Genomic DNA, 25225 nt, shown 5'->3' with positions numbered 1-25225 from the left:
TCTCCAAAAGCTTTGCTGTTTTCAACATAATGTGTAATAACAACCTCATTATAATATATCCATACTTTATAATTTGTCATACCAACAGTTATCTGGGTTGCCACTCTGATCAAAGAACACTTGTTGTAAATTTAAGCATTTGCTTCAAACATCATTAATTTATCATCTCATAGCATATGGCTATTCTTCTCTCTGTGAATGAATCTTCTGACAGACGTTTTCCTAGAAATAACTCCATTACATAAGCAGTCTGATTTGTTGTACTTTAAGTAATAAAGCTTTTTATGAACCTCAATAAAAATATTTAAATGCTTTCATTCAATGAAGGCAGATATTTTTTGTGTTATTTATTTTAAAGAACTCAACTATTCTTTATCCCAGATAATCTATAAATTCTTCCTCTTTTACCCTCTCTACGTCATTTTAAATTAAACAACATAATGCATGTTTTCAATCAAAATACTTGTCATGGCCCTGGGTCTGTGACCAAGTGTTTTGTGTTTAATTTATATTTCTTGATGATTGTGATTCATGGATTTAGTTCTCTTGATGTTATATTTTTTGTTCTAACTTTTAGTTTCAGTCACTGTGTCTTCCCTGTATTCCATGTTTCATATCCAGTCAGTCTTGTCTCCACCTGCTGTGTCCCCTGGCAGCTCTGGAGAGTCTATCCAGCCATCAGCTCCACCTACTACACAACCACCAGGACATCCGTCTGTGGCACCTACGCCGCAGGTGGCGTGGCTTCTTTATGTATTTATAGACCTCTCTGCATTGAATTATTACTTCTTATTAATCTCTGGCTTTCTTCCACAGCATGTCTTTTGTAAATGGTAAATGCACTGGTTCTTATATAGTGCTTTTCTACTCTGAGCTTTACACAAATTGCCTCATTCACTCAATCGTAGAAGTACCTTTTTTCTATGCTCTTTCTTTGCTTTGTATCTAATACTCACATACATTCATACTCCAATGGATGCATCAGATATAGACCTAGGATCTTGTCTAAGGATATTTGGTATACACACTGGAGCAGTAAGGGGTTGAACCACTAACTTTCCAATTAGTAGGAAGCCTGGTTCTGCTGGAGGTTTCTTCCTGTTAAAAGGGAGTTTTTCTTTCCCACTGTCGAAGTGGCCAAAGCGCTTTCTCATAGGGGGTCATATGATTGTTGGGGTTTTGTGTTACTGTAGTGTTTAAAATACAATAAAAATAACTCTAATTATGAAAGTTTGGGCTTCGATATATTATTTATAATAAAACATATATAATATGTAATATATGTAATGTAATATACAATAAACATATAATAAAACTGTTCATTAGTAGAGAGACTGCTGTCAGTGCCCCGATGGCAGCTCTATCCCAACCGCTTGTGTTTATTAAAAGGTGTTAGCCTTCTGCTCATCGTGTTTGTAGATTTTGTTAATTAAATTTCCATAACAATAACAAAGCAATACAACTATTTAAAGGGCATTTCTGCGTCCACCTTTTTGTTTTCAAATCTTGCTCTCTGTCCTGGCTGAACTTGTGTCTACATGGAAATTCTTCATCTTCAACTCTCTACTGATGAGGAACTTTCTAAATAAACAGGAACTAACAAAAAGATAAATTAAGAAAGTGAGAGGAATACACTAAACAAGATGACAGAGTGGATCAGAGAAATGGAAACACTGGGGAGCACCGGGACAGCAAAGACACCGAAGCACGAATAAAAGTACAACTCTGGAAGTATGAAAAACTGATCACTGATCTCTTGTCACAATACAAAATAATTAAAGACCACAAGATAAAACCAGTATATTAATTCATTTAAACCATCATCTGATGAAGAATTAAATGTGTTTTTACCCCTGGGGTAGACCATAAGCAATGTCCATACAAAAGGAGCAATACCATTTCATTTCACAAACTGCTTCCTGTCTCTTAAATAACCCCTAGGCCAATATAAAACTATTCCCCTAACACCATAATGTTCCAATTTTCTGTCCAAAGCCTTTCTTAAGTGTATGAATAACCGATTCACATATTGCTTTTTGTCTATGGAGTTTGGGGTGTATTCCATTCATTCTAATAGTGCCAATGATGGTGATCTGCCAGATCTGAACCCGTACTGACTCTTGGTGAGTATGTTAGTGATGACATCACCTGGTATCTTCAGAAACCTGCAGAAGCTCCTAAACTGCAGATTGATGATGCTACCACCTGTAAATCTACAGTTTGTGATTATTTAAGTGGGAGTCAGTCTGGAACTGACTTCACTTTGACCATCAGTGAAGTTCAACCTAAAAGTGCAGGAGTTTATTACTGTCAGCAGGAGAACAGCCGTCTGTTCACATGTGAGGAATACTGTGAGAAAACACTTTTGGTTATTTAAACTTTTGTCTTTTAGGAACGAGAAATGAAAAATGATCAAAAGTCTGAATTTTAATAATTTGTTTTTCTTTTCAGAAGATTGACCTTGTGTGACGCTATGGATAATATTCATTACAGCTGATCAATTACTATTGACAATAATAAATAAGTAAGCCTTTCTGTTACACACTGACAATTGATCATTCAGTTATTAGTCACCTACATAATTTCCTAAATTAGCCATTGGGCCAACAAATTTATATCTAAATAATTGGTATCAAATCAAAATAATTAAAAAATATTGATGATGTCACACTTTCTATTTCAATCTGTGATCTTATCTGACAGGATTCTGGAGAGGCTGGAGCTTTTCCCAGCTGTCCCAGGGTGAGGCGCAGGTTACACATTAACTTCATCATCCATATGGAAATTGCAAATTAAATTTTGGGTAATTTTAAATATTGATTATTAAGAAAATAAGCAAAAACAGAAAAGACATAATTAATTCAGACAAACATTTCAGATAGAAAAAGCACGAAGGATTTCATTGTGTCAGTCAGATGATTTCCATAGAGAGGCACTTTGCATCAGCAGCACCATGCTCCAGTGCTCTGGGAGAGTTTATAGTCCTGAGAGTTGAACACTGGATGACTGACAGCTGTCCTTCATCACAACAGAAGCCACAGAAATCCTCCTCATCAAAAACATGACTTTGATCTGCGTCCTCATCTGGACTCTCCTCTGCTGCTGCTTCACAGGTAAAGTCCAGAGAATCAAACTCCTCTCCTCTATCAACATCTGTCCCTCTGAAATGAAGCCCACAAAACCATGAAGCTGCTTTATGTTTTTGTCTCTGTATCCTCAGAGTCCAGAGGACAGATCACAGTGACTCAGCCTGGAGCAGTGAGCTCTGCTGTGGGAGGATCTGTGAGCATCAAGTGTAGGACCAGTCAGAATGTTTATATATATGGGGGACTGCACCGTTTAGCCTGGCACCAACAGAAAGATGGAGGAGTTCCTAAACTGCTCATTCACTCTGCTAGCACCCGAATATCAGGGATTCCAGTTCGTTTTACAGGCAGCGGATCAAACTCTGACTTCACTCTGACCATCAGTGGAGTCCAGGCTGAAGATGCAGCAGTTTATTACTGTCAGAGTCTCCACTATCCTAACAGTCAGTGGGTGTTCACACAGTGAAAAACAGTCGTACAAAAACCTCCCTCAGTCAGACTGAACAGAAACTGAACTGACTGCTGCAGCTGGAAGATACTGCAGAGACTGATACAGTTCACTGACGACACACACACACACACACACACACACACACACACACACATACACACACATAAATAAATTTTCTCTAAAAGACATTCAGCACAATTTTGTGCTTAATTAACTAAATAACAAAAGTGCTCCAGTAACAGATACCAAGATCAGCCTTGGTCTTGACCTTTGACCTTATGTAACAGAGTTAGAAAATAGCTTAATGAATTTCCTCAAAATTGATGTGCTTTGTGAATTGTTGGAGCCACCTGGTGGACAAATACCGCAACTGCAACTGTTAAGGTTCCAAATCGCTGCACAGCGCATGCCTCAGCAAAGGAAAATACTCCCAAGCTGGTGGTAGGTGCTTGTGAGCGATACTGTTGTCAATTGTGTATGTGTATTAATGAAAACATTCTTATAGTGGTAATTGTCAACATGTATTTTGATTGTAAGCAGTACTAGCATGTATCCTGAAAGTTACAGGCATTTTGATGCATGGGTAGTAACTTTATTCACGAGTAGCATTTTTAGTTAGCATGCTAAGCTAATACTCGTTAGCTAGTCGGGTGCTTTTTGACTTGCACTCAGCTCGAATGTTTCTCTGTGTGATTGTAATTGTTCTAATTCTTTTTAACAGAACTGAATGTTGCAGTTGCCTTGCACACTGTTAATGACGACTGTGTGCTGTTTTTTTTGTACCAGGTAGGCGCTGTTAAGTATAAGTTTTAATTGACGCTGTTGTATAGGAAAAAAAAAAGATGAACAATGATGATTGTTTTATAATAGAAAAGCTGTTTTATATGTTATTGTTGTTGTTGGTTAGGAAAAAGGAGAAAAATAAATAAATAATACTGCTACTATACGATCACAGGTTTGGTTTCAGTTAGAACTTTTAAAAGAAAGACTTTGTTGATGTTGTGTTGTATAAATATATCTTAGTTTTTTAAGTGTTATGTTTGGAAAAAAAAGCCAAAAGGAAAATACTCCCAAGCTGATGAACTGAATGTTGCAGTTGCTTTGCACACTGTTAATGACGACTGTGTGCTGTTTTCTTTGTACCAGTTGCCAGAATAAAGAGGGAGCCCAGAGTAAGGGCAAGTCCAGCGTCGCAGTGCCGTCCTTTCTACATGGGCATATCACACCACTTGCACGATAGACTCACAGAACAGCAACAGCTACACTTAGAAGTGGAACAAAGCCACTGTTGTTTGTAGTTGTTTGTAGTTGTGGTGGGCCATGATTTGCCGGCAGCCCCAAATGGTGGCCGAGTTGGTGGCCACACAGAGGGAGCATATGTGTACAGTGGCTTGCAAAAGTATTCGGCCCCGTTGAACTTTTCCACATTTTGTCACATTACAGCCACAAACATGAATCAATTTTATTGGAATTCGACGTGAAAGACCAATACAAAGTGGTGTACACGTGAGAAGTGGAACGAAAATCATACATGATTCCCAACCTTTTTTTACAAATAAATGACTGCAAAGTGGGGTGTGCGTAATTATTCAGCTCCCTGAGTCAATACTTTGTAGAACCACCTTTTGCTGCAGTTACAGCTGCCAGTCTTTTAGGGTATGTCTCTACCAGCTTTGCCCATTCTTCTTTGCAAAACAGCTCCAGCTCAGTCAGATTAGATGGACAGCGTTTGTGAACAGCAGTTTTCAGATCTTGCCACAGATTCTCGATTGGATTTAGATCTGGACTTTGACTGGGCCATTCTAACACATGGATATGTTTTGTTTTAAACCATTCCATTGTTGCCCTGGCTTTATGTTTAGGGTGGTTGTCCTGCTGGAAGGTGAACCTCCGCCCCAGTCTCAAGTCTTTTGCAGACTCCAAGAGGTTTTCTTCCAAGATTGCCCTGTATTTGGCTCCATCCATCTTCCCATCAACTCTGACCAGCTTCCCTGTCCTTCCATTTCTGAATGATCGCTTGAACAGTGCTCCGTGGGATGTTCAAGGCTTGGGAAATCTTTTTGTAGCCTAAGCCTGCTTTAAATTTCTCAATAACTTTGTCCCTGACCTGTCTGGTGTGTTCTTTGGACTTCATGGTGTTGTTGCTCCCAATATTCTCTTAGACAACCTCTGAGGCCGTCACAGAGCAGCTGTATTTGTACTGACATTAGATTACACACAGGTGCACTCTATTTAGTCATTAGCACTCATCAGGCAATGTCTATGGGCAACTGACTGCACTCAGACCAAAGGGGGCTGAATAATTACGCACACCCCACTTTGGCCCTGATGGTAAGCACGTCATGGACAAAAGTAAAACAATATGTTGGATGTGCCACGCAATGCTCAATTGGTGGGAACTACTGCGTTAGCGCAGTTAGCTTGTTAACGTGTTGACGCCGTCCAGCCCCAGACACGGGGCGATCCGCGGTAACTCGTTAACGGAGATTTGCCGCGTTATGTCGTTAATGTCATTTTAACGAGATTAACGCTGACAGCACTAGTGGGAACACAACGAATATGACTGCACATTTACGCCGACATCATCCTAGTGCAAAGACAAGTGGAAGCAGACAAAAACAACAAGCACGCATGCTACAAACTTTACCCGAGTCATTTAGACAGCCGTTAGCACATGATTCTCCTTATGGGGACCTGATATGTTTAATATGCTGCTGAGAATATAGCCCAGAAGAAGCGTATAGTATAGCTTTTATTTTGGAAAGAGCCATTTCTCTGTAATAAACTCTCTTTTCCAAAGATGAGTGATTTCTCGATCAGATAGATTTTTTTTTTTATTATTATTTTGTTGTTTCAGCAACATTAAATTTAAAAACTGTACTTTTGAGTTAAACTATATATTTATAATTTTAATAAACGACAAATTAAAAAAGCATGAACATTTTTTTGTATCGAAAAAATATCGAACCGTGACACCAAAGTATCGAACCAAACCGAACCGTGAATTTTGTGTATCGTTGCACCCCTGATATATACATATATATATATATGTATATATATATATATACATATATATATATATGTATATATATATATATATAGAGAGAGAGAGAGAGATGGGGTGAGAAGTTCGGCCATTCGGGAGGGGCTTAGAGTAGAGCCGTTGCTCCTCCACATCGAAAGGAGCCAGTTGAGGTGGTTCAGGCATCTGAGAAGGATGTCTCCTGGGCGCCTCCTGCGTGAGTTTTTCCGGGCATGTCCCACTGGGAGGAGGCCCCGGGGCAGACCCAGGACACGCTGGAAAGATTATGTCTCGGCTGGCCTGGGAACGCCTTGGTGTTCGCCTTGGTGGACAAGCTGGAGGAGGTGGCTGGGGAGAGGGAGGTCTGGGCTTCTCTGGTTGGGCTGCTGCCCCCGCGACCCGGCCCCAGATAAGTGGAAGAAAATGGATGGATGGATGCATAGTGATTTAATATAGCCAAGTGTTAACTTTTAGTTTTCAATGTTGGGTGCACCCTGGTAACCTGACTCCTAAACTGTTATAGAAAACAGAACCTTTTATGAAGGTGTCTCTTGAAAGTAGACTTTGACTATCATACAAATACATCTTAGACAGTGCTTTAGACTCATCCAAGTTTTCCAAGGGAATGTTTTTTTTTTCGTAACTAAGCATTTTGTCATTATCAGTTTTAGTTTTCTTCTGTGGTTTTTAAGGCATTTTTAGTATTGTGCTGGCCAATGCATTTATTCCTTTTAAAAATGAACCATATGATTGATTTGGATAGTCTTTTGGAAGTTTTTGCTATTGCTCTTCTGTTTATTTTGTTTTTTCCCCTGGTGATGATCTCTTTGGACCTCATATGGATAGTAATTAATTAACAATACATGCAATTATTTTACTTAAAATCAATCAATCATCTGTTTAATTTTTCTTGCAATACTGAAGGGACAGGCCTTATCTGTCCATGAAATGGCTTTAAAAAAAAGAAGTATCCTTGTGACAGTCTGCTAAAATACATTCTGGATTTTAGAAAATTGACTTTGAGACCTTTATTCAGTGGTATGTTAATTTGATTGATCCATTATTAAACAGCATCATGAGACTGGTCCAAGTCTGTGTTGGAGTCAGTCTAGGAAAAAAGTCAGGCCAAAAGGTTCATTGCCTCAGTGGTGTCATTGATCACTTTTATAGCAGTAGCTGAATGAGTGTTTAATTCTGCTTTTAATCCACATTACCAGATTGTGCATCAGGAGAAGACTGAGAGATCCTGACTGAATTAATAAAAAAAATAATAACAAACAAAAAAACTACCAACCCTATTACATCTCAAAACACGTTGGCTGATTAAAATTAAACCTGTGAGTTCACATTGCAATGACTAATTAAGTAGTCCTGCTGGAGAGTCAGATCATTTCCATAGAGAGCCACTTTGCATCAGCAGCACCATGCTCCAGTGCTCTGGGAGAGTTTATAGTCCTGAGAGTTGAACACTGGATGACTGACAGCTGTCCTTCATCACAACAGAAGCCACAGAAATCCTCCTCATCAAAAACATGACTTTGATCTGCGTCCTCATCTGGACTCTCCTCTGCTGCTGCTTCACAGGTAAAGTCCAGAGAATCAAACTCCTCTCCTCTATCAACATCTGTCCCTCTGAAATGAAGCCCACAAAACCATGAAGCTGCTTTATGTTTTTGTCTCTGTATCCTCAGAGTCCAGAGGACAGATCACAGTGACTCAGCCTGGAGCAGTGAGCTCTGCTGTGGGAGGATCTGTGAGCATTAAGTGTAGGACCAGTCAGGATGTTCATGTTTATAACAACCATCACCTTGCAGCCTGGTACCAACAGAAAGATGGAGAAACTCCCAAACTGCTCATTTACTATGCTAGCACTCGAGATTCGGGGATTCCAGCTCGTTTTACAGGCAGTGGATCAAACTCTGACTTCACTCTGACCATCAGTGGAGTCCAGGCTGAAGATGCAGCAGTTTATTACTGTCAGAGTTTTCACTATCCTAACAGTCAGCGTGTGTTCCCACAGTGAAAAACAGTCGTACAAAAACCTCCCTCAGTCAGACTGAACAGAAACTGAAGTGACTGCTGCAGCTGGAAGATACTGCAGAGACTGATACAGTTCACTGAGGACACACACACACACACACACACACACACACACACGCAAATAAATTTTCTCTCAGAGACATTCAGCACAACTATCTGCTTAATTAACTAAAGAACAAATGTGGGCGAGTCACCAAAACCAAGATCAGTCTTTGTAATGACCTTTAACCTTAGCTGTGGAAAAAAGCCACTAAATCCATAACAAGCCATAAAAATCTGAAGACAAAAATCTGGAAATGTTCCAGATCGTCGAGGGTCAAAATAAAAACAATACACCTGTGAATCAAATGTTTTACTGTAAACATATCATGAAATATTAACATGAGAGAAAATTCTGTTATTGAACTGAAGGTGTTTTCATTTTTTGAGTATTTTCTCATATCATCATTCATTTACATACATTGACACTAAAGACTCTTTCTTCTTTAGACTTGCTTTGTAGTCTGGTGAGACTGTTTCTGTCGCAACCAGGTCCCAGCATTGCTTCATGAACCAGTCTGTCTGGTACAGGTGAGCAACACCACCAACAACCTACCACACACATTCATGTAACTTTGAACAAACATAAAAATAACCTGTACAATTTTAAAACTCCTTTTTCAGCTTTTGCCAAAATGCAGATCTCCTTAATGGTTCTTTCAGCCTGTGTTTTATTTTACCAGTGTAAAATAAAGACATCATGTTGGAGTGCAGAGTTGGTCTAAATTCTTCTAAATGAAAATTAAAAATATATTCATCAAGTGCAGGTTTGTAGATTTTGAATAAAATAAAATGTCTGATTCAACCAAAATTCACTTTGCAAAACATCTTTATTACCTAAAACATGAATGTTGTCACTATGAGAAAGAAAATAACAGTTTTAGTATTTATTTGTTCTTAAAAAGAAAGATGGAGAGACAGTTACAGAGTTGAGAATGAGAGCATTAAACCAGTATCAGGTTGAGTCAGGTCAGGACTGGGAACACTGGACTCTCCTCAGTGGCTCTGAGACCAGAGTCTGGCAGCCCTGGGTGGCCTCACAGGTCACAGAGCCCACCTTCATCCAGCGGTCTGCAGGGAGCCTCAGGGTGCTGCTCCAGCTGTAGAGGCCGTCATTCTGCAGCACCACGGGGCTCCTGCTCTCCTCCCAGCTGATGCTGCCACTGCCATCCACCTTCCAGGACAGACTCCAGTCTGAGGGGAAGCCCTTGTTGGCCAGACATGTGATTGTTGCAGTCCCCTGCTGTAGCTCCTCACTGGAGGGGGGGCAACACTGTCAGGATGGGACGGGTATCACCTAGGAGACACCAATCAGCTTAGAGCACAGGAGCACACAGCTGTCAATCAAACCACAGCCAGTCGGACACCTTTACTGTAAGAGCTGATTTTCTCCGTTAAGAAGTTTCTGTCAGGTGTTTTTTCTGCTCCACCAGTCATTAACTCACACATTGTTTCACTTCCCTTTAAGAAAGCTCTCATGCATATCAGCACAGAGAGAATCATCACACAGTTTGACCTGAAATATGTTCAAACTACACTGGAAATAAAAGAAGCAGATGTGGCAACATTTACAAAACAAGTTTAAAGTCATCAATATTGTACATGACTTACATTAATATTAACTGGAAACAGTTAATATTTGACTAAATATTATAATATCTTAATTTGACTAAAATGAAAACATAAAATTTTGAGATCTCATCTGAATTACTCTATGCGTCATAAGTGGATGATTAAAACAAGTTTGATACTTTAATTTCTAAAGTGATTTTTCATACATAGAAAACTTTGAAAATACTTTTAAAATTTTATTTAATATAAAGATAGTATTTGATAATTAAACCAGAATAAACTTACTTCCAACATTCAGTCTGGTTCCTCCACCAAAAGTCCACCACAGTGATACAAACTCATTGAGCCGCCGTACAAAAACCTCTGACAGTCAGAGAGACACGGCTCTCTGACTGTCAGACTGAACTAAAGCTACAAACCCTCAACATTTAACCATTAAAACTGCAAATTAAAAAACAAATCATCTTATGGATTATTCCAATATTTTAAAATCAATAAAATGTATGTTTCATACACATTCATAAACCACACTGTATTCCACTGTGAACACAGGAAATCTTCATAATTACATTAATTTTGTGTTTTTTTTCCTGCCACACCCAGCAGACAAGTAGAATAAAATTAAAAGAAAAAAGCTGCTTAAATAAAACAGGTTTAAATGTGACTTACTTCCAACATTCAGTCTGGTTCCTCCACCGAACGTGTACCACAGTGATACAAACTCATTGAGGCGCCGTACAAAAACCTCTGACTGTAGAGAGACACGGCTCTCTGACTCTGAAACAAACAAACTCAACAACATAATTCACTGTTTGCACAGAAGCAATGACTCAGCTGATATGACTTCTTCAAATAACATCATACAAAGTGAGATGAATTACAGTTAGATCCATAAGTTTTTGGATGATGACATATTTTTGCAATTTTACTCTGTACACCAACACACTTGATTCTGACTCAAACAATTAGGATGTGATTGAAGTGCAGATCATCAAGCACACAAAATCTCTTATCCTATAAAAGCATGAGCAGTTTTGGAGTTTAGTTTTGTATCAGCTGTTTAGGAATCACAGCCATATTTAAACATGGTTCTCCATTTTCAGAGGCACACAATTAATTGGACATATAAAAGATAATTGCAAATACAATACTTGGAAATAAATCCTTTGTAGACAATGATTGCCTAAAGTCTAGAACCCATGGAGATCAGCAAATGCTGTTTCCTCCCTTGGGATGCTACGAGGCCTTTACTGAGTCCAAATTTAATTTCTGCTTGTTTGTGGGTCTCTCTGCATTCAGTTTAGTATTTCATTACAGGAAAGCATGCTCTGTTGAGGTGAAACAAGGTGACTTGACCATTGAAAAATATCCTATTTCCTTGCCTAAGAAAGTCTTTTTTTTCCAGTTTTCTTCTTCCATTTGCACTGTGAAAGGTTGTGCAGTGAGTGTTGCAGCACTTGGTTGAATGTGAGCAGAGAGTATAGCTGTGTACAGTTTACATTTCACCCTGCTACCTCTATCAGCAGTAACATTATCAATAAACACTAGTGGCCCAGCTACACTGGCAGCCAAAAACATCAGTGCCATAACTTTGGCTCCACCATCTTTGACAGATGATGTGATTTGCTTCAGATCAGTTTTTCTCCTTTGTAATTTTCTCTTCCAATCATGCTGAAAAAACTTCATCTTGGAAATGTTCCTGATCTTTTAAATGTTTTACTGGTAAAGTCTAATCCAGTCTTCCAGTTCTTGAGTGTAACAACAACCAGTAACTGTTTCCTTTCATGAAGGTTTCCTTTGATAGTAGACTTGAGACTATGACACAGCTACCTCCTACACAGTGTTTAAGACTCGTACATTTGTATTGTAAATGACTCAAAATGAAGGGTTGTTTTTTAAGTGAATTCTTAACTGTGAATTTTTAGTTTTCTTTTGCGGTTTTAGGGTCTCTTTAGTGTTGCTGAGCTTCCCAGCACATCCATTCATTTTAAGAATGAATCAGATTGTTGATTTGGTGTCATGATCCTGGGACATGTTGGCCCAGCATTCTTAGTAGTCGTGTATTTTTGTATTTTGTTCTTCATTTATGCATTGGTTCCTAGGTTGTTCAGTTAAGATGTTCCTTATTTGGTTACCATCTGTGAACCCTCGTCTCCCCTCCTTGTGTTTTATTCCATGTTTCCCCAGCCTGCTCTTCTCTCTCTCTCTCTCTCTCTCTCTCTCTCCTGTCTGCACCTCTGTACTTCCTGTTTTACTTTGACAGTCTCCCATCAGTGTCGTGTTTCTCCTGCCATGTCTCGTTACGTTTATCTGTGTCAGCTGTGTTCCCCGTGTGCTCCCACGTCCCTCGTTAACCCTCTGTGTATTTATGTGTCTCTCAGTTCAGTGTCGCGTCGTCAATGTCTCCTCCCCAAACCTGTGTGCCTTCCTGTGTTCCCTCGGTCTTCAGTTTAGTTTACCCAGTTTAGTTCTGTTACTTTGTAAGACCTGCAATAAAGCAGCGATTTTGAGTTCAGCTTCTGTCTCTGTGAGTTTTGCGTTTGGGTCCTCATCTGCCTTCACACAGCTAGTTCATGACATTTGGACAGTCCTGAATGTTTTTTGGATCTCTCTTTTATGATTGTTTTGGTTTTTCAGTCAATTCATAATCTCTTTGGACCTCATGCTGATAAATACAAGTATATGTATTTATCAGTATATCAGTTCACATCTTGAACTCATATACTTTTTATATACTTTTTAATTTATCTTAGAATAATGAGGAAACAAGTCCTGTCTATCCGTGAAATGGTTTTTGGCCAGCTGTTACTTTTGAGCATCTGGTAAAAAACAAGAAAAATGTAAATTATATGCATATAAATACAATCAGAACTTTAGAAAACTGACTCTGAGATCTTGATTATGTTAACTTGACTGATCCAAGTCACACCACAAGATTCATTACCTTAAAGATGTGATTTATCACTTTCATAGCAGTAGGTGAATGAATGTTTAAATCTGTTTTTAATGTGTGATACCAGATTGAACATAAGGAAAAGACTTAGAGATCCTGAATGAATCAATGAATTAAATACTAAAAACAAAACAGAAAGAAAACACGCTTGGACGTGGAAAGTGCATCCTAGACCAACTAAAATTAATTTTATCGTTTTACATTTTACTCAAAACATGCTGGCAGATTGAAATGACACCTTTGCATTCCCATTGTGATGACTGCTTATGTAGTCATGTTGGAGTCACTCAGATCATTTCCATAGAAAGGCACTTTGCATCAGCAGCACCATGCTCCAGTGCTCTGGGAGAGTTTATAGTCCTGAGAGTTAAACACTGGATGACTGACAGCTGTCCTTCATCACAACAGAAGCCACAGAAATCCTCCTCATCAAAAACATGACTTTGATCTGCGTCCTCATCTGGACTCTCCTCTGCTGCTGCTTCACAGGTAAAGTCCAGAGAATCAAACTCCTCTCCTCTATCAACATCTGTCCCTCTGAAATGAAGCCCACAAAACCATGAAGCTGCTTTATGTTTTTGTCTCTGTATCCTCAGAGTCCAGAGGACAGATCACAGTGACTCAGCCTGGAGCAGTGAGCTCTGCTGTGGGAGGATCTGTGAACATCAAGTGTAGGACCAGTCAGAATGTTTATGTTTCTAGCAACTATCACCGTTTAGCCTGGTACCAACAGAAAGATGGAGGAGTTCCTAAACTGCTCATTTACTCTGCTAGCACTCGAGTATCAGGGATTCCAGCTCGTTTTACAGGCAGTGGATCAAACTCTGACTTCACTCTGACCATCGATGGAGTCCAGGCTGAAGATGCAGCAGTTTATTACTGTCAGAGTCTCCATAACATCAACAGTCGGTGGGTGTTCACACAGTGAAAAACAGTCGTACAAAAACCTCCCTCAGTCAGACTGAACAGAAACTGAAGTGACTGCTGCAGCTGGAAGATACTGCAGAGACTGATACAGTTCACTGAGGACACACACACACACACACACACGTAAAATAAAGTGATTCATCACAAATTGGTGTCCTACTGCTATCGCATACATGTTGTGTTCAACTTTCAAATATATATTTAACTAACGAACAAACGTGGGCCATTAACAGATACCAGGATAAGTCTTCTTCATGACCTTTGACCTTAGAGCAAATCCACTGAATCTATATCAAGATAAAATAATCTGAATACCAAAACCTGAAAGTGTTCCTGATCAGTGAGGGTCAAAATAAAAACAACACACCTGTGAATTAAATATTTTACTGTAAACATATCATCAAACATGAACATGAGCGAAAAAGCTGTTATTGAACTGAAGGTGTTTTCATATTTTGAGTATTTGTTCATATCATCATTCATTTAATCTTCTCCTTGTTCGTCAATCAAATTAAAACTTTGTACTTCAGATTCTTTCTAATCACTCCTTGTATTCGTTGACTCTCCTGTCTGTGAGTTCTCCTCAGAACAAACAGCTCATAAGAGACACTAAAGACTCTTTCTTCTTTAGACTTGCTTTGTAGTCTGGTGAGACTGTTTCCATGGCAACATTCATGTAACTTTAAATAAACATAAAAATAACCTGTACAATTTTAAAACTCCTTTTTCAGCTTTTGCCAAAATGCAGATCTCCTTAATGGTTCTTTCAGCCTGTGTTTTATTTCACCAGTGTAAAATAAAGACATCATGTTGGAGTGCAGAGTTGGTCTAAATTCTTCTAAATGAATAATATATTCATCAAGTGCAGGTTTGTAGATTTTGAGTAAAATAAAATGTCTGATTCAACCAAAATTCACTTTGCAAAACATCTTTATTACCTAAAACATGAATGTTGTCATTATGAAAAAGAAAATAACAGTTTTAGTCTTTATTTGTTCTTAAAAAAGAAAGATGGAGAGACAGTTACAGAGTTGAGAATGAGAGCATTAAACCAGTATCAGGTTGAGTCAGGTCAGGACTGGGAACACTGGACTCTCCTCAGTGGCTCTGAGACCAGAGTCTGGCAGCCCTGGGTGGCCTCACAGGTCACAGAGCCCACCTTCATCCAGCGGTCTGCAGGGAGCCTCAGGGTGCTGCTCCAGCTGTAGAGGCCGTCATTCTGCAGCACCACGGGCTCCTGCTCTCCTCCCAGCTGATGCTGCCACTGCCATCCACCTTCCAGGACAGACTCCAGTCTGAGGGAAGCCCTTGTTGGCCAGACATGTGATTGTTGCAGTCCCCTGCTGTAGCTCCTCTCCACTCTGCAGGAGGGGGAGATATAGGAGAAGTGGAGGAAGATCTCAGCCTGGGCGTCCATTGTCTTGTGTAGTCTGGAAGATGAGTGGATGATGGGGTGGGTGCAGTTTTCTCTGTGGTGGGGTCGGGTGGGCTGTCCCGGGCTCTGTGGGGCCAGGCGGCGCTGTTGAACTGGGCCCCAGTCCGGATGGGCCCCTTTCCTGGCGGGTTGCAGAGTATGGGGTGCCTACTGGGGTCAGCAGGGAGCTGGCCCCAGGAGGGGTCACTGCCCCTCCATTCCTTCCCTCCCCATCTCCAGCTGCCTCCCTCTTCCCGCCCCACCACAATCACCCACACATGCAGGGCCTTGGGGTAGGGGTGTGTCACCAGGGTGCAGAGGAGGCATCCCCCCCCTCTGTCCCCTTCTGGCTGCCTCTGCCTCAATTTTATCCCACAACTTAGACATTCACATTACTCACACTCTCATTACACATACATATAGGATCTTGGGGGTGGGCACGCTACACGGAATCCAAATTACCATCAGGGTGTACACCTCACCCCTGGCGTCGTTGCCCACCTCTCAATTTTAAATACATGTAGACATTGAGGGCTAGCAGGAGGGGCTATGCGCTTACCTGCTGCTCTGGCAGGTAGCTCCATGCCCTCCTGGGTTTTAAATGCACCTTAGAACACGCACGCAGCAACACTACATATGAGCGGGTGGAGGGAGGTTTGGAGTCTTCACACACCCCCGTTCTCTGCGGCCTGCTGGAGCGGGGAGGCTAGGAGGAGGAGTTGGCCGTCCGATTGGGGTCTGGAATGTGGGGCCTCCCTGCTGCTGCCGAGTTGGGGCAGTCTGCTTCTCCCCACCGCAGAGAAAAGGGTAACACCACCTGGGTCTGGGTGCAGTTTCCCCCTCGATGGGCAAGGGTACCTAGACCTGGGGCTTAGAGTACGCTTGGGGAGTGTGATTATGTGTACAGTGTCTCTTTATGTCTGTCTCCGCGTTGGGTGAGTGTTGAGTAATTGCATATGAGAGCATGAGGGTGGGAATAGATGTTTGTATCTGTGTGTGCCTGTATGTCTGTGTCCATATGTCAGGTTGGGTATCAGACGCCACCTCTCTGGGGACATCTCAGGCCCTCCAAGCTATCTCCCCCCACCACTTCCCCTGCCGGTGGCAGACGCCCTCAGACATCGGTGCGTTGGTGGTTTTTTTGTGTCTGGGGTTGGGCGTCCGGGTACCCACCGGCTCACTCCTTGGTGGCTGCTTATCGGGGCATGGAGCCTGGGGCTCGCTCGGGCCACTTTGGGGGTGGGGTGCCCTCGGCCTCTGGGCCTGGGGCTCGGTCACTCAGGCACAGCTGGCTGCCGGCGGAGCTCACGGGCACGTCACTGCAACCCCCCCTGGCTTCTGCTCCGCGGCTGCTGAGTGACCCCTCATCTGGGGCTCTCCTCAGCTCTTTCTGGGATAGTGACGCAGCTGCCCCTCTGTTGGTCTTCCTTGGTCTCTTGTGTTCTGGGGGCCTCTGGATGTCTGGAGTTTGATCTCCTCCATACCTGCTTCATGCCCTGGAGGACGGGGCTGTGGCCCCCCACACCCTCTAGCAGATCATTACATGAAGGAACCTTTTAAAAACAAGCGCGTTCATGCTCACAGGTGTACACACGGGTGCTCACACACACAAACTACACCCTTTTTGGCTCCTACCTCAAAGCACACAGTGCGCTGTCGATCTCACGTGCTGCACAATAATATTTACTGTTATATTCCCATAGATCATCATGATGTTGTTTATTATGTTGCTCTCGTTTTCTTCTGCTTGTTTTCTCTTTTTTCTTTCTCAACAGGTGATCCAGGTGATTGATATATGTATTTTCTGTCTGCTTATTTTGTTGGTTTTTGTTTTTTGCCCTTAATCACCGTTCCTCTTCCCTGCTGTTTTTCTTTCCCTCTTTCTTTCTCCCCTTTCTTTTCCTCAGTCAAGTTTGTCCCGTATTTAGCAAGTGAAAATACAATAAAATAAACAATAAAAGGTGAATAAAATAGACCATTACGGCAAGGCTGGGATGGTCCATTTGGTAAAGTAAATCCGTTGGGCATCTTTCTTCGCCTTTAGACAATAATTCTGATGGCAAAAGAACCAAACAGGACAGGCAAAAAAAAAAGAGGATGGGACGGGTATCACCTAGGAGACACCAATCAGCTTAGAGCACAGGGAGCACACAGCTGTCAATCAAACCACAGACAGTCGGACACCTTTACTGTAAGAGCTGATTTTCTCCGTTAAGAAGTTTCTGTCAGGTGTTTTTTCTGCTCCACCAGTCATTAACTCACACATTGTTTCACTTCCCTTTAAGAAACCTCTCATGCATATCAGCACAGAGAGAATCATCACACAGTTTGACCTGAAATATGTTCAAACTACACTGGAAATAAAACAAGCAGATGTGGCAACATTTACAAAACAAGTTTGAAATCATCAATATTGTACATGACTTATATTATTATTAACTGGAAACAAATATATAGGGAATATATTCAGTGACACAAAATGCTCTTCATGTATATCTAAAACAATCTTTTATATTCACACAAACTCAAAGTAATTTCAAACAATACTTGACAGTTCTTCTTCTTTATATTATTGTATGATTTTTTTTTTTCAGTTTTAATTTGACTGAAATGTAGACATAACATTTTGACAAAGCAGATCTGAATCACCCTCCATGGCATAAGAGGATAATTAAAAATTCCATCATCAAACTTATTGTAAAGTTACGTGCTTTTTTCTCAAAATCAGAAAAGAAATTGTTAAATGAACTTTAATAAAAAATGAAAGTATTTGGTCGTGATCTAGAATAAACTTACTTCCCACATTCAGTCTGGTTCCTCCACCAAAAGTCCACCACAGTGATACAAACTCATTGAGGCGCCGTACAAAAACCTCTGACTGTAGAGAGACACGGCTCTCTGACTCTGAAACAAACAAACTCAACAAAATAATTCACTTTTTGCACAGCAGCCATGACTCATGACTTCTTCAAAAACCATCATACAATATTAGTTTAAATACAGCTCAATCCATGAGTTTTTGGACGATAACACATTTGTTTATTTATGTATTTATTTATTTTTTTGCCTGTCCCGTTCGGCACTGAAGCAATCAGAATTACTGTCTGCAGGCCAAGAAAAATTCTCAACAGATTTATTTTCCTAAGTGTATCATTATGTCTTTGCCATACTGGTCCACTTGATTGAGCTTTATTTTTTTTTTAAATTTACTTTTAAAATGATGACTATGATCACTAGCTGGGCCCACGTCCTCATTTTAGGTTTGACAGCATTTTAGTAGGTAAAACTTAAGTTAAGTTCAACGTATGTACAGTGGCTTGCAAAAGTATTCGGCCCCCTTGAACTTTCCCACATTTTGTCACATTACAGCCACAAACAAGAATCAATGTTATTGGAATTCCACGTGAAAGACCAATACAAAGTGGTGTACACGTGAGAAGTGGAACGAAAATCATACATGATTCCAAACATTTTTTACAAATAAATAACTGCAAAGTGGGGTGTGCGTAATTATTCAGCCCCCTTTGGTCTGAGTGCAGTCAGTTGCCCATAGACGTTGCCTGATGTGTGCTAATGACTAAATAGAGTGCACCTGTGTGTAATCTAATGTCAGTACAAATACAGCTGCTCTGTGACGGCCTCAGAGGTTGTCTAAGAGAATATTGGGAGCAACAACACCATGAAGTCCAAAGAACACACCAGACAGGTCAGGGATAAAGTTATTGAGAAATTTAAAGCAGGCTTAGGCTACAAAAGATTTCCCAAGCCTTGAACATCCCACGGAGCGCTGTTCAAGCCATCATTCAGAAATGGAAGGAGTATGGCACAACTGTAAACCTACCAAGACAAGGCCGTCCACCTAAACTCACAGGCCGAACAAGGAGAGCGCTGATCAGAAATGCAGCCAAGAGGCCCATGGTGACTCTGGACGAGCTGCAGAGATCTACAGCTCAGGTGGGGGAATCTGTCCATAGGACAACTATTAGTCGTGCACTGCACAAAGTTGGCCTTTATGGAAGAGTGGCGAGAAGAAAGCCATTGTTAACAGAAAACCATAAGAAGTCCCGTTTGCAGTTTGCCACAAGCCATGTGGGGACACAGCAAACATGTGGAAGAAGGTGCTCTGGTCAGATGAGACCAAAATGGAACTTTTGGCCAAAATGCAAAACGCTATGTGTGGCGGAAAACTAACACTGCACATCACTCTGAACACACCATCCCCACTGTCAGATATGGTGGTGGCAGCATCATGCTCTGGGGGTGCTTCTCTTCAGCAGGGACAGGGAAGCTGGTCAGAGTTGATGGGAAGATGGATGGAGTCAAATACAGGGCAATCTTGAAAGAAAACCTCTTGGAGTCTGCAAAAGACTTGAGACTGGGGCGGAGGTTCACCTTCCAGCAGGACAACCACCCTAAACATAAAGCCAGGGCAACAATGGAATGGTTTAAAACAAAACATATCCATGTGTTAGAATGGCCCAGTCAAAGTCCAGATCTAAATCCAATCGAGAATCTGTGGCAAGATCTGAAAACTGCTGTTCACAAACGCTGTCCATCTAATCTGACTGAGCTGGAGCTGTTTTGCAAAGAAGAATGGGCAAAGCTGGTAGAGACATACCCTAAAAGACTGGCAGCTGTAATTGCAGCAAAAGGTGGTTCTACAAAGTATTGATTCAGGGGGCTGAATAATTACGCACACCCCACTTTGCAGTTATTTATTTGTAAAAAATGTTTGGAATCATGTATGATTTTCGCTCCACTTCTCACGTGTACACCACTTTGTATTGGTCTTTCACCTGGAATTCCAATAAAATTGATTCATGTTTGTGGCTGTAATGTGACAAAATGTGGGAAAATTCAAGGGGGCCGAATACTTTTGCAAGCCACTGTCTCTGTGTCACTGCGCCCTTTTTACCTCCCTCATAAATTTCCACAACTTTTTATTACCATAGTTTACATTCATCTGAGGGCTCACCCCGCCTCCACCTGCAGCAGCATGTCAGAGGTAGTGCAGAAGCTGCAGGCGCTCTCTCCTGACGCCCCAAACTTTATAATGGGGGACTTTAACCATGTCTCTCTTAAATCAACTTTGGGTAATTTGTATCAATATGTATCCTGTCCTACCATAAGAAAATCTTGGACCTTTGTTACGCATCGGTGGAGAATGCTTATAAATCCCTCCCGCTTCCTCCTCTGGGATCTGCTCACCATAACTGTGTCCATCTTCTGCCCATCTATAAAAATGTCTTAAAACGAGAGAAGACAAAGACCAAGGATGTTGACATACGGTCAGAAGAATCTGTGCTTACCTTGCAGGAATGTTTTAAATGTACAGACTGGGAAGTTTTTATTCAGTCTTGTGGAGATAATCTTGACACTTTGTGGATGTTACTAGCTCTTATGCAGTTTTTTGTAAAGACATGATTATACCCCATAAAAGTGTACGCTAACAATAAGCAATGGGTCACCAAAAGTGTCAAATCCTGTTTAAGGAAGAAGAGACAGGCTTTTAAAGAGGGGGCTATTACTGATTTTCGGACAGCCACCAAAGACCTGAAAATCGAGATCTTGAAAGCAAAACAGAGGTACAAAAAAACCTTCTTGAAAGCAAATTTGCTGCAAAAAATTTTGGGTCTGCCTGGACTTGTATGAAAACCATAGAACGGTTTCAAAATCCCCAGAGCAGCAGTCAGATCATTTCAGATGGTTTTAATTCAGACAGAGATTTTGCAAACGCTTTGAATATGTTTTATGATCGTTTTAGATCTCCTGATTTTCACAAGAATATTTTGGAACTGAAACAGAAACTGAGAGATACTCAGCACTTTATCATTGAACTCAGTGATGTCAAAAAGGCCTTTCATACAGTTAATGTGAACAAGAGCCAGGGTCCTGATAACATTAGTGGCTGCCTAATTGAATCTTGTGCTGAAGAACTCAGTCCTAAATTTCAGGTTATTTTTAATCAATCCTTGCAAACACAACATGTGCCCTCTCTTTGGAAAGAAGCAGTCGTGGTTCCTGTCCCTAAATCTAGTCGTCCAAAAATTCTAAACGACTTCAGGCCCGTTGCCCTCACTTCAGTTGTGATGAAAGATGAAAAAAAAATAATCAGAAACATGATTCTGAAAGAGATCAGCTGGATCCAATGCAATTTGCATATAGGCCCAATAGAGGAGTGGAGAACATGCGTTTGACTTTACTAAATCTGATTCTTAAACATGCAGAGAGTAAAGGGACCTTTGCAAGACTTCCTTTCATTGACTTTTCTTTGGCTTTTAATACAATACAGCCCCATATTTTAATTAAAAGACTTCAAGAAAAACCTGCTGGGCTGGATTTTAGATTTTTTAACTGATAGGTCACAAAGAGTGAAAATAAATGGGGTTCTGGCTGACCCAGTGTTCTCCTCCACAGGTTCTCCTCAAGGGTGTTTCTTATCACCCTTATTATTCATTCTCTATACAAACGTGTCAGAGCAGATATGAAACAGGGCCATTATTAAATATGCAGATGACTCTGTTATTGTCAGCTTACTGAAAGAGGGTGAAACTAGCCACGGTCCAGTCATTGATGACTTTGTTCAGTGGTGTGAGGAGTCTTATCTCCAGTTGATCATATCTAAAACGGAAAATATAGTTATTGATTTTACGAAACAACAAAATGGGCACGGAGTCACTTTAATTGAAGGTCAGAAAATAGAGCAAGGGCAATCATATAAATATCTTGGCACCATAATCGATTAAAAACTGAACTTTGATCAGAATTGCAAATAAGTTTGTAAAAACGGTCACCAGCACCTTTATTGCCTTCGGAAACTTGCTCATTTCCACATTGACCAAAAAATTTTAACTTTGTTTTATCGTTCTTTTATTGAGTCTGTGTCGGTCAGACCTCTGTTACAGAGAAAAACTGAGATGGTCCAGTCATCTGATGGGTGAGCCACAGTCTTGTTAACCTCCCTGTACTCTAAACAGGTACAAAGGATGGCTTTATCAATCCTTAAAAATGGTTCCCATCCTCTACATGGCGAATTTCAGCTTCATTCCTCATGACGGAGGTTTCTATTTCCAAGATGCAGGACAAGCGTTACAAAAACAGCGTTGTCCCTGTTGCTGTCACTGAATTAAGTAAGAACTGTTTTGTTTTTGATTCGAAACATTAAATTACTATATGTGTACTATAATGAGGTTTATATTTATTAGGTATGTGTGTTTTTGAAGGGATGCCAAATGCTATAATTTTTCTGTTACCTTACCTTACCAGATTCCTGGTCACCACCACTGGAGCAGGGAGCTCTGCTCTGGGGGACACTGTCACCATCAAATGGACCAGTCATAAGGTCTATGTATCAGACTGTTTAGCCTAGCCTCAACAGAGGGATGGAAAATCCTCCTAAACTTTACATTTATTACACTAGCACTAGAACATCAGGGATTCCAGCTCGTTTTACAGGCAGTAGATCAAACTCTGACTTCACTATGATCATCGGTGGAGTCCAGGCTGAAGATGGTAAATGGACTGGTTCTTATATAACACTTTTTTACTCTGCTTGAGCAATCAAAGCTCTTCATAAAACATGCCTCATTCACAGACGTTCATATAAACACTAAATTCTATGCCTGAGTGCTTTCTATCTAGCATTGACACAAATGTTCAGCATTTTACTCTCACCAGTCAGAGAGTCTAAAATATTTGAAACTGTAGCCTTTTGTGTTTGTCACTGATCAATATCTGAGTAATATTATTCATAATTAGGCACTAACGCACATGGCGTCTTGATGCATGCTCAATCATCTAGATAAGTAAAATCCACAAGGTTGATTCAGTTCATCTGGATGTAATGTTATCAGTGGGAGAAACATTTCATCACTCATCCAGGTGACTTCTTTAGTCTCAGCTGACTGCAGGTTTCCCCAAACCTTATAAACAGTACATTTGCATAATAACTGAAATCAGCCCAGTGAAGGAACAATGGGCTGGGAGGTCAGTTCGTTGATCATTAATATGCAAATTATAATGACCATTAATCAACAGCCAATGATCAACGGCCATGAGTAAGACACACGGTCTGGTGCAAAGATTCAGTAAAGTTCTGACGATGTGCTGCTTATTATTTTATGCTGTAATCTTTATAGTGTAGTACAGAGCAAGATGAAGAAATGATGACTTTTCTTCATGCAAATATTTACCTACTGTATTGCCAGATTTGAAGTATGTCACAGAATAGCCTGCCCAATCCTCACAACCAAAGCTTGCACAGCATAAGATGCACAATGTAAAACTTCAAAAAATGCTTTTAAAAATAATCAACAAAATGCAAATTGCTGATTTTATGAATAACTCAATGGATTAATTAAAAAGAGAAAGAGAAAAAAAGATGTAATTACAGCAGACAGAAATACCAAATCACTGATTCTTGAACACAGAGTAAATCTTTTATAATGGACAAGGGCATTTCCATGATTTCCACAGAGAGGCACTTTGCATCAGCAGCACCATGCTCCAGTGCTCTGGGAGAGTTTATAGTCCTGAGAGTTGAACACTGGATGACTGACAGCTGTCCTTCATCACAACAGAAGCCACAGAAATCCTCCTCATCAAAAACATGACTTTGATCTGCGTCCTCATCTGGACTCTCCTCTGCTGCTGCTTCACAGGTAAAGTCCAGAGAATCAAACTCCTCTCCTCTATCAACATCTGTCCCTCTGAAATGAAGCCCACAAAACCATGAAGCTGCTTTATGTTTTTGTCTCTGTATCCTCAGAGTCCAGAGGACAGATCACAGTGACTCAGCCTGGAGCAGTGAGCTCTGCTGTGGGAGACACAGTCACCATCAAGTGTAGGACCAGTCAGAATGTTTATGTTTATAACAACAATCAGCGTTTATCCTGGTACCAACAGAAAGATGGAGGAGTTCCTAAACTGCTCATTTACTATGTTAGCACTCGACAGTCAGGGATTCCAGCTCGTTTTACAGGCAGTGGATCAAACTCTGACTTCACTCTGACCATCAGTGGAGTCCAGGCTGAAGATGCAGCAGTTTATTACTGTCAGAGTCAGCACTATATCAATAGTCAGCATTTGTTCACACAGTGAAAAACAGTCGAACAAAAACCTCCCTCAGTCAGACTGAACAGAAACTGAAGTGACTGCTGCAGCTGGAAGATACTGCAGAGACTGATACAGTTCACTGAGGACACACACACACACACACACACACACACACACACACACACACACGTAAAATAAAGTGATACATCACAAATTTTGTCCTACTGCTATCGCATACATGTTGTGTTCAACTTTCAAATATATATTTAACTAAAGAACAAATGTGGGCCATTAACAGATACCAGAATAAGTCCTGGTCATGAGCTTTGACCTTAGAGCAAACCATTTAATCTATATCAAGATAAAATAATCTGAATCCAAAAATCTGAAAATGTTGCTGATCAGTGAGGGTCAAAATAAAAACAACACACCTGTGAATTTAAGAATTTACTGTAAACATATCATCAAACATGAACATGAGTGAAAAAGCTGTTATTGAACTGAAGGTGTTTCGTTATTCGATTATTTGTTCATATCATCATTCATTTAATCTTCTCCTTGTTCGTCAATGAAATTAAAACTTTGTACTTCAGATTCTTTCTAATCACTCCTTGTATTCGTTGACTCTCCTGTCTGTGAGTTCTCCTCAGAACAAACAGCTCATAAG

The 25225-nt window shown here is 40.6% G+C and overlaps 1 pseudogene and 3 gene segments (V, D, J or C); 3 read left to right on the top strand and 1 right to left on the bottom strand.

Moving 5' to 3' along the window:
• The first annotated feature begins 8091 nt into the window (after positions 1-8091).
• On the top strand, positions 8092-8778 carry LOC120435823. The segment is given in 2 exon segments: positions 8092-8143; positions 8251-8778. Coding segments are annotated over 2 exon segments (384 nt in total).
• Positions 8779-9449: 671 nt separating this feature from the next.
• On the bottom strand, positions 9450-10940 carry LOC120435803 (annotated as a pseudogene).
• Positions 10941-13600: 2660 nt separating this feature from the next.
• LOC120435796 lies at positions 13601-14799 on the top strand. The segment is given in 2 exon segments: positions 13601-13652; positions 13760-14799. Coding segments are annotated over 2 exon segments (384 nt in total).
• A 9313-nt stretch (positions 14800-24112) lies between these two features.
• Positions 24113-24603, top strand: LOC120435589. The segment is given in 2 exon segments: positions 24113-24164; positions 24272-24603. Coding segments are annotated over 2 exon segments (384 nt in total).
• Positions 24604-25225: the final 622 nt, after the last annotated feature.

This window comes from Oreochromis aureus, linkage group 22 (assembly GCF_013358895.1).
Source record: "Oreochromis aureus strain Israel breed Guangdong linkage group 22, ZZ_aureus, whole genome shotgun sequence".
NCBI lineage: Eukaryota > Metazoa > Chordata > Actinopteri > Cichliformes > Cichlidae > Oreochromis > Oreochromis aureus.
The sequence above is the reverse complement of the archived record's forward strand: the minus strand, read 5'-3'. Positions and strand labels throughout refer to the sequence as shown.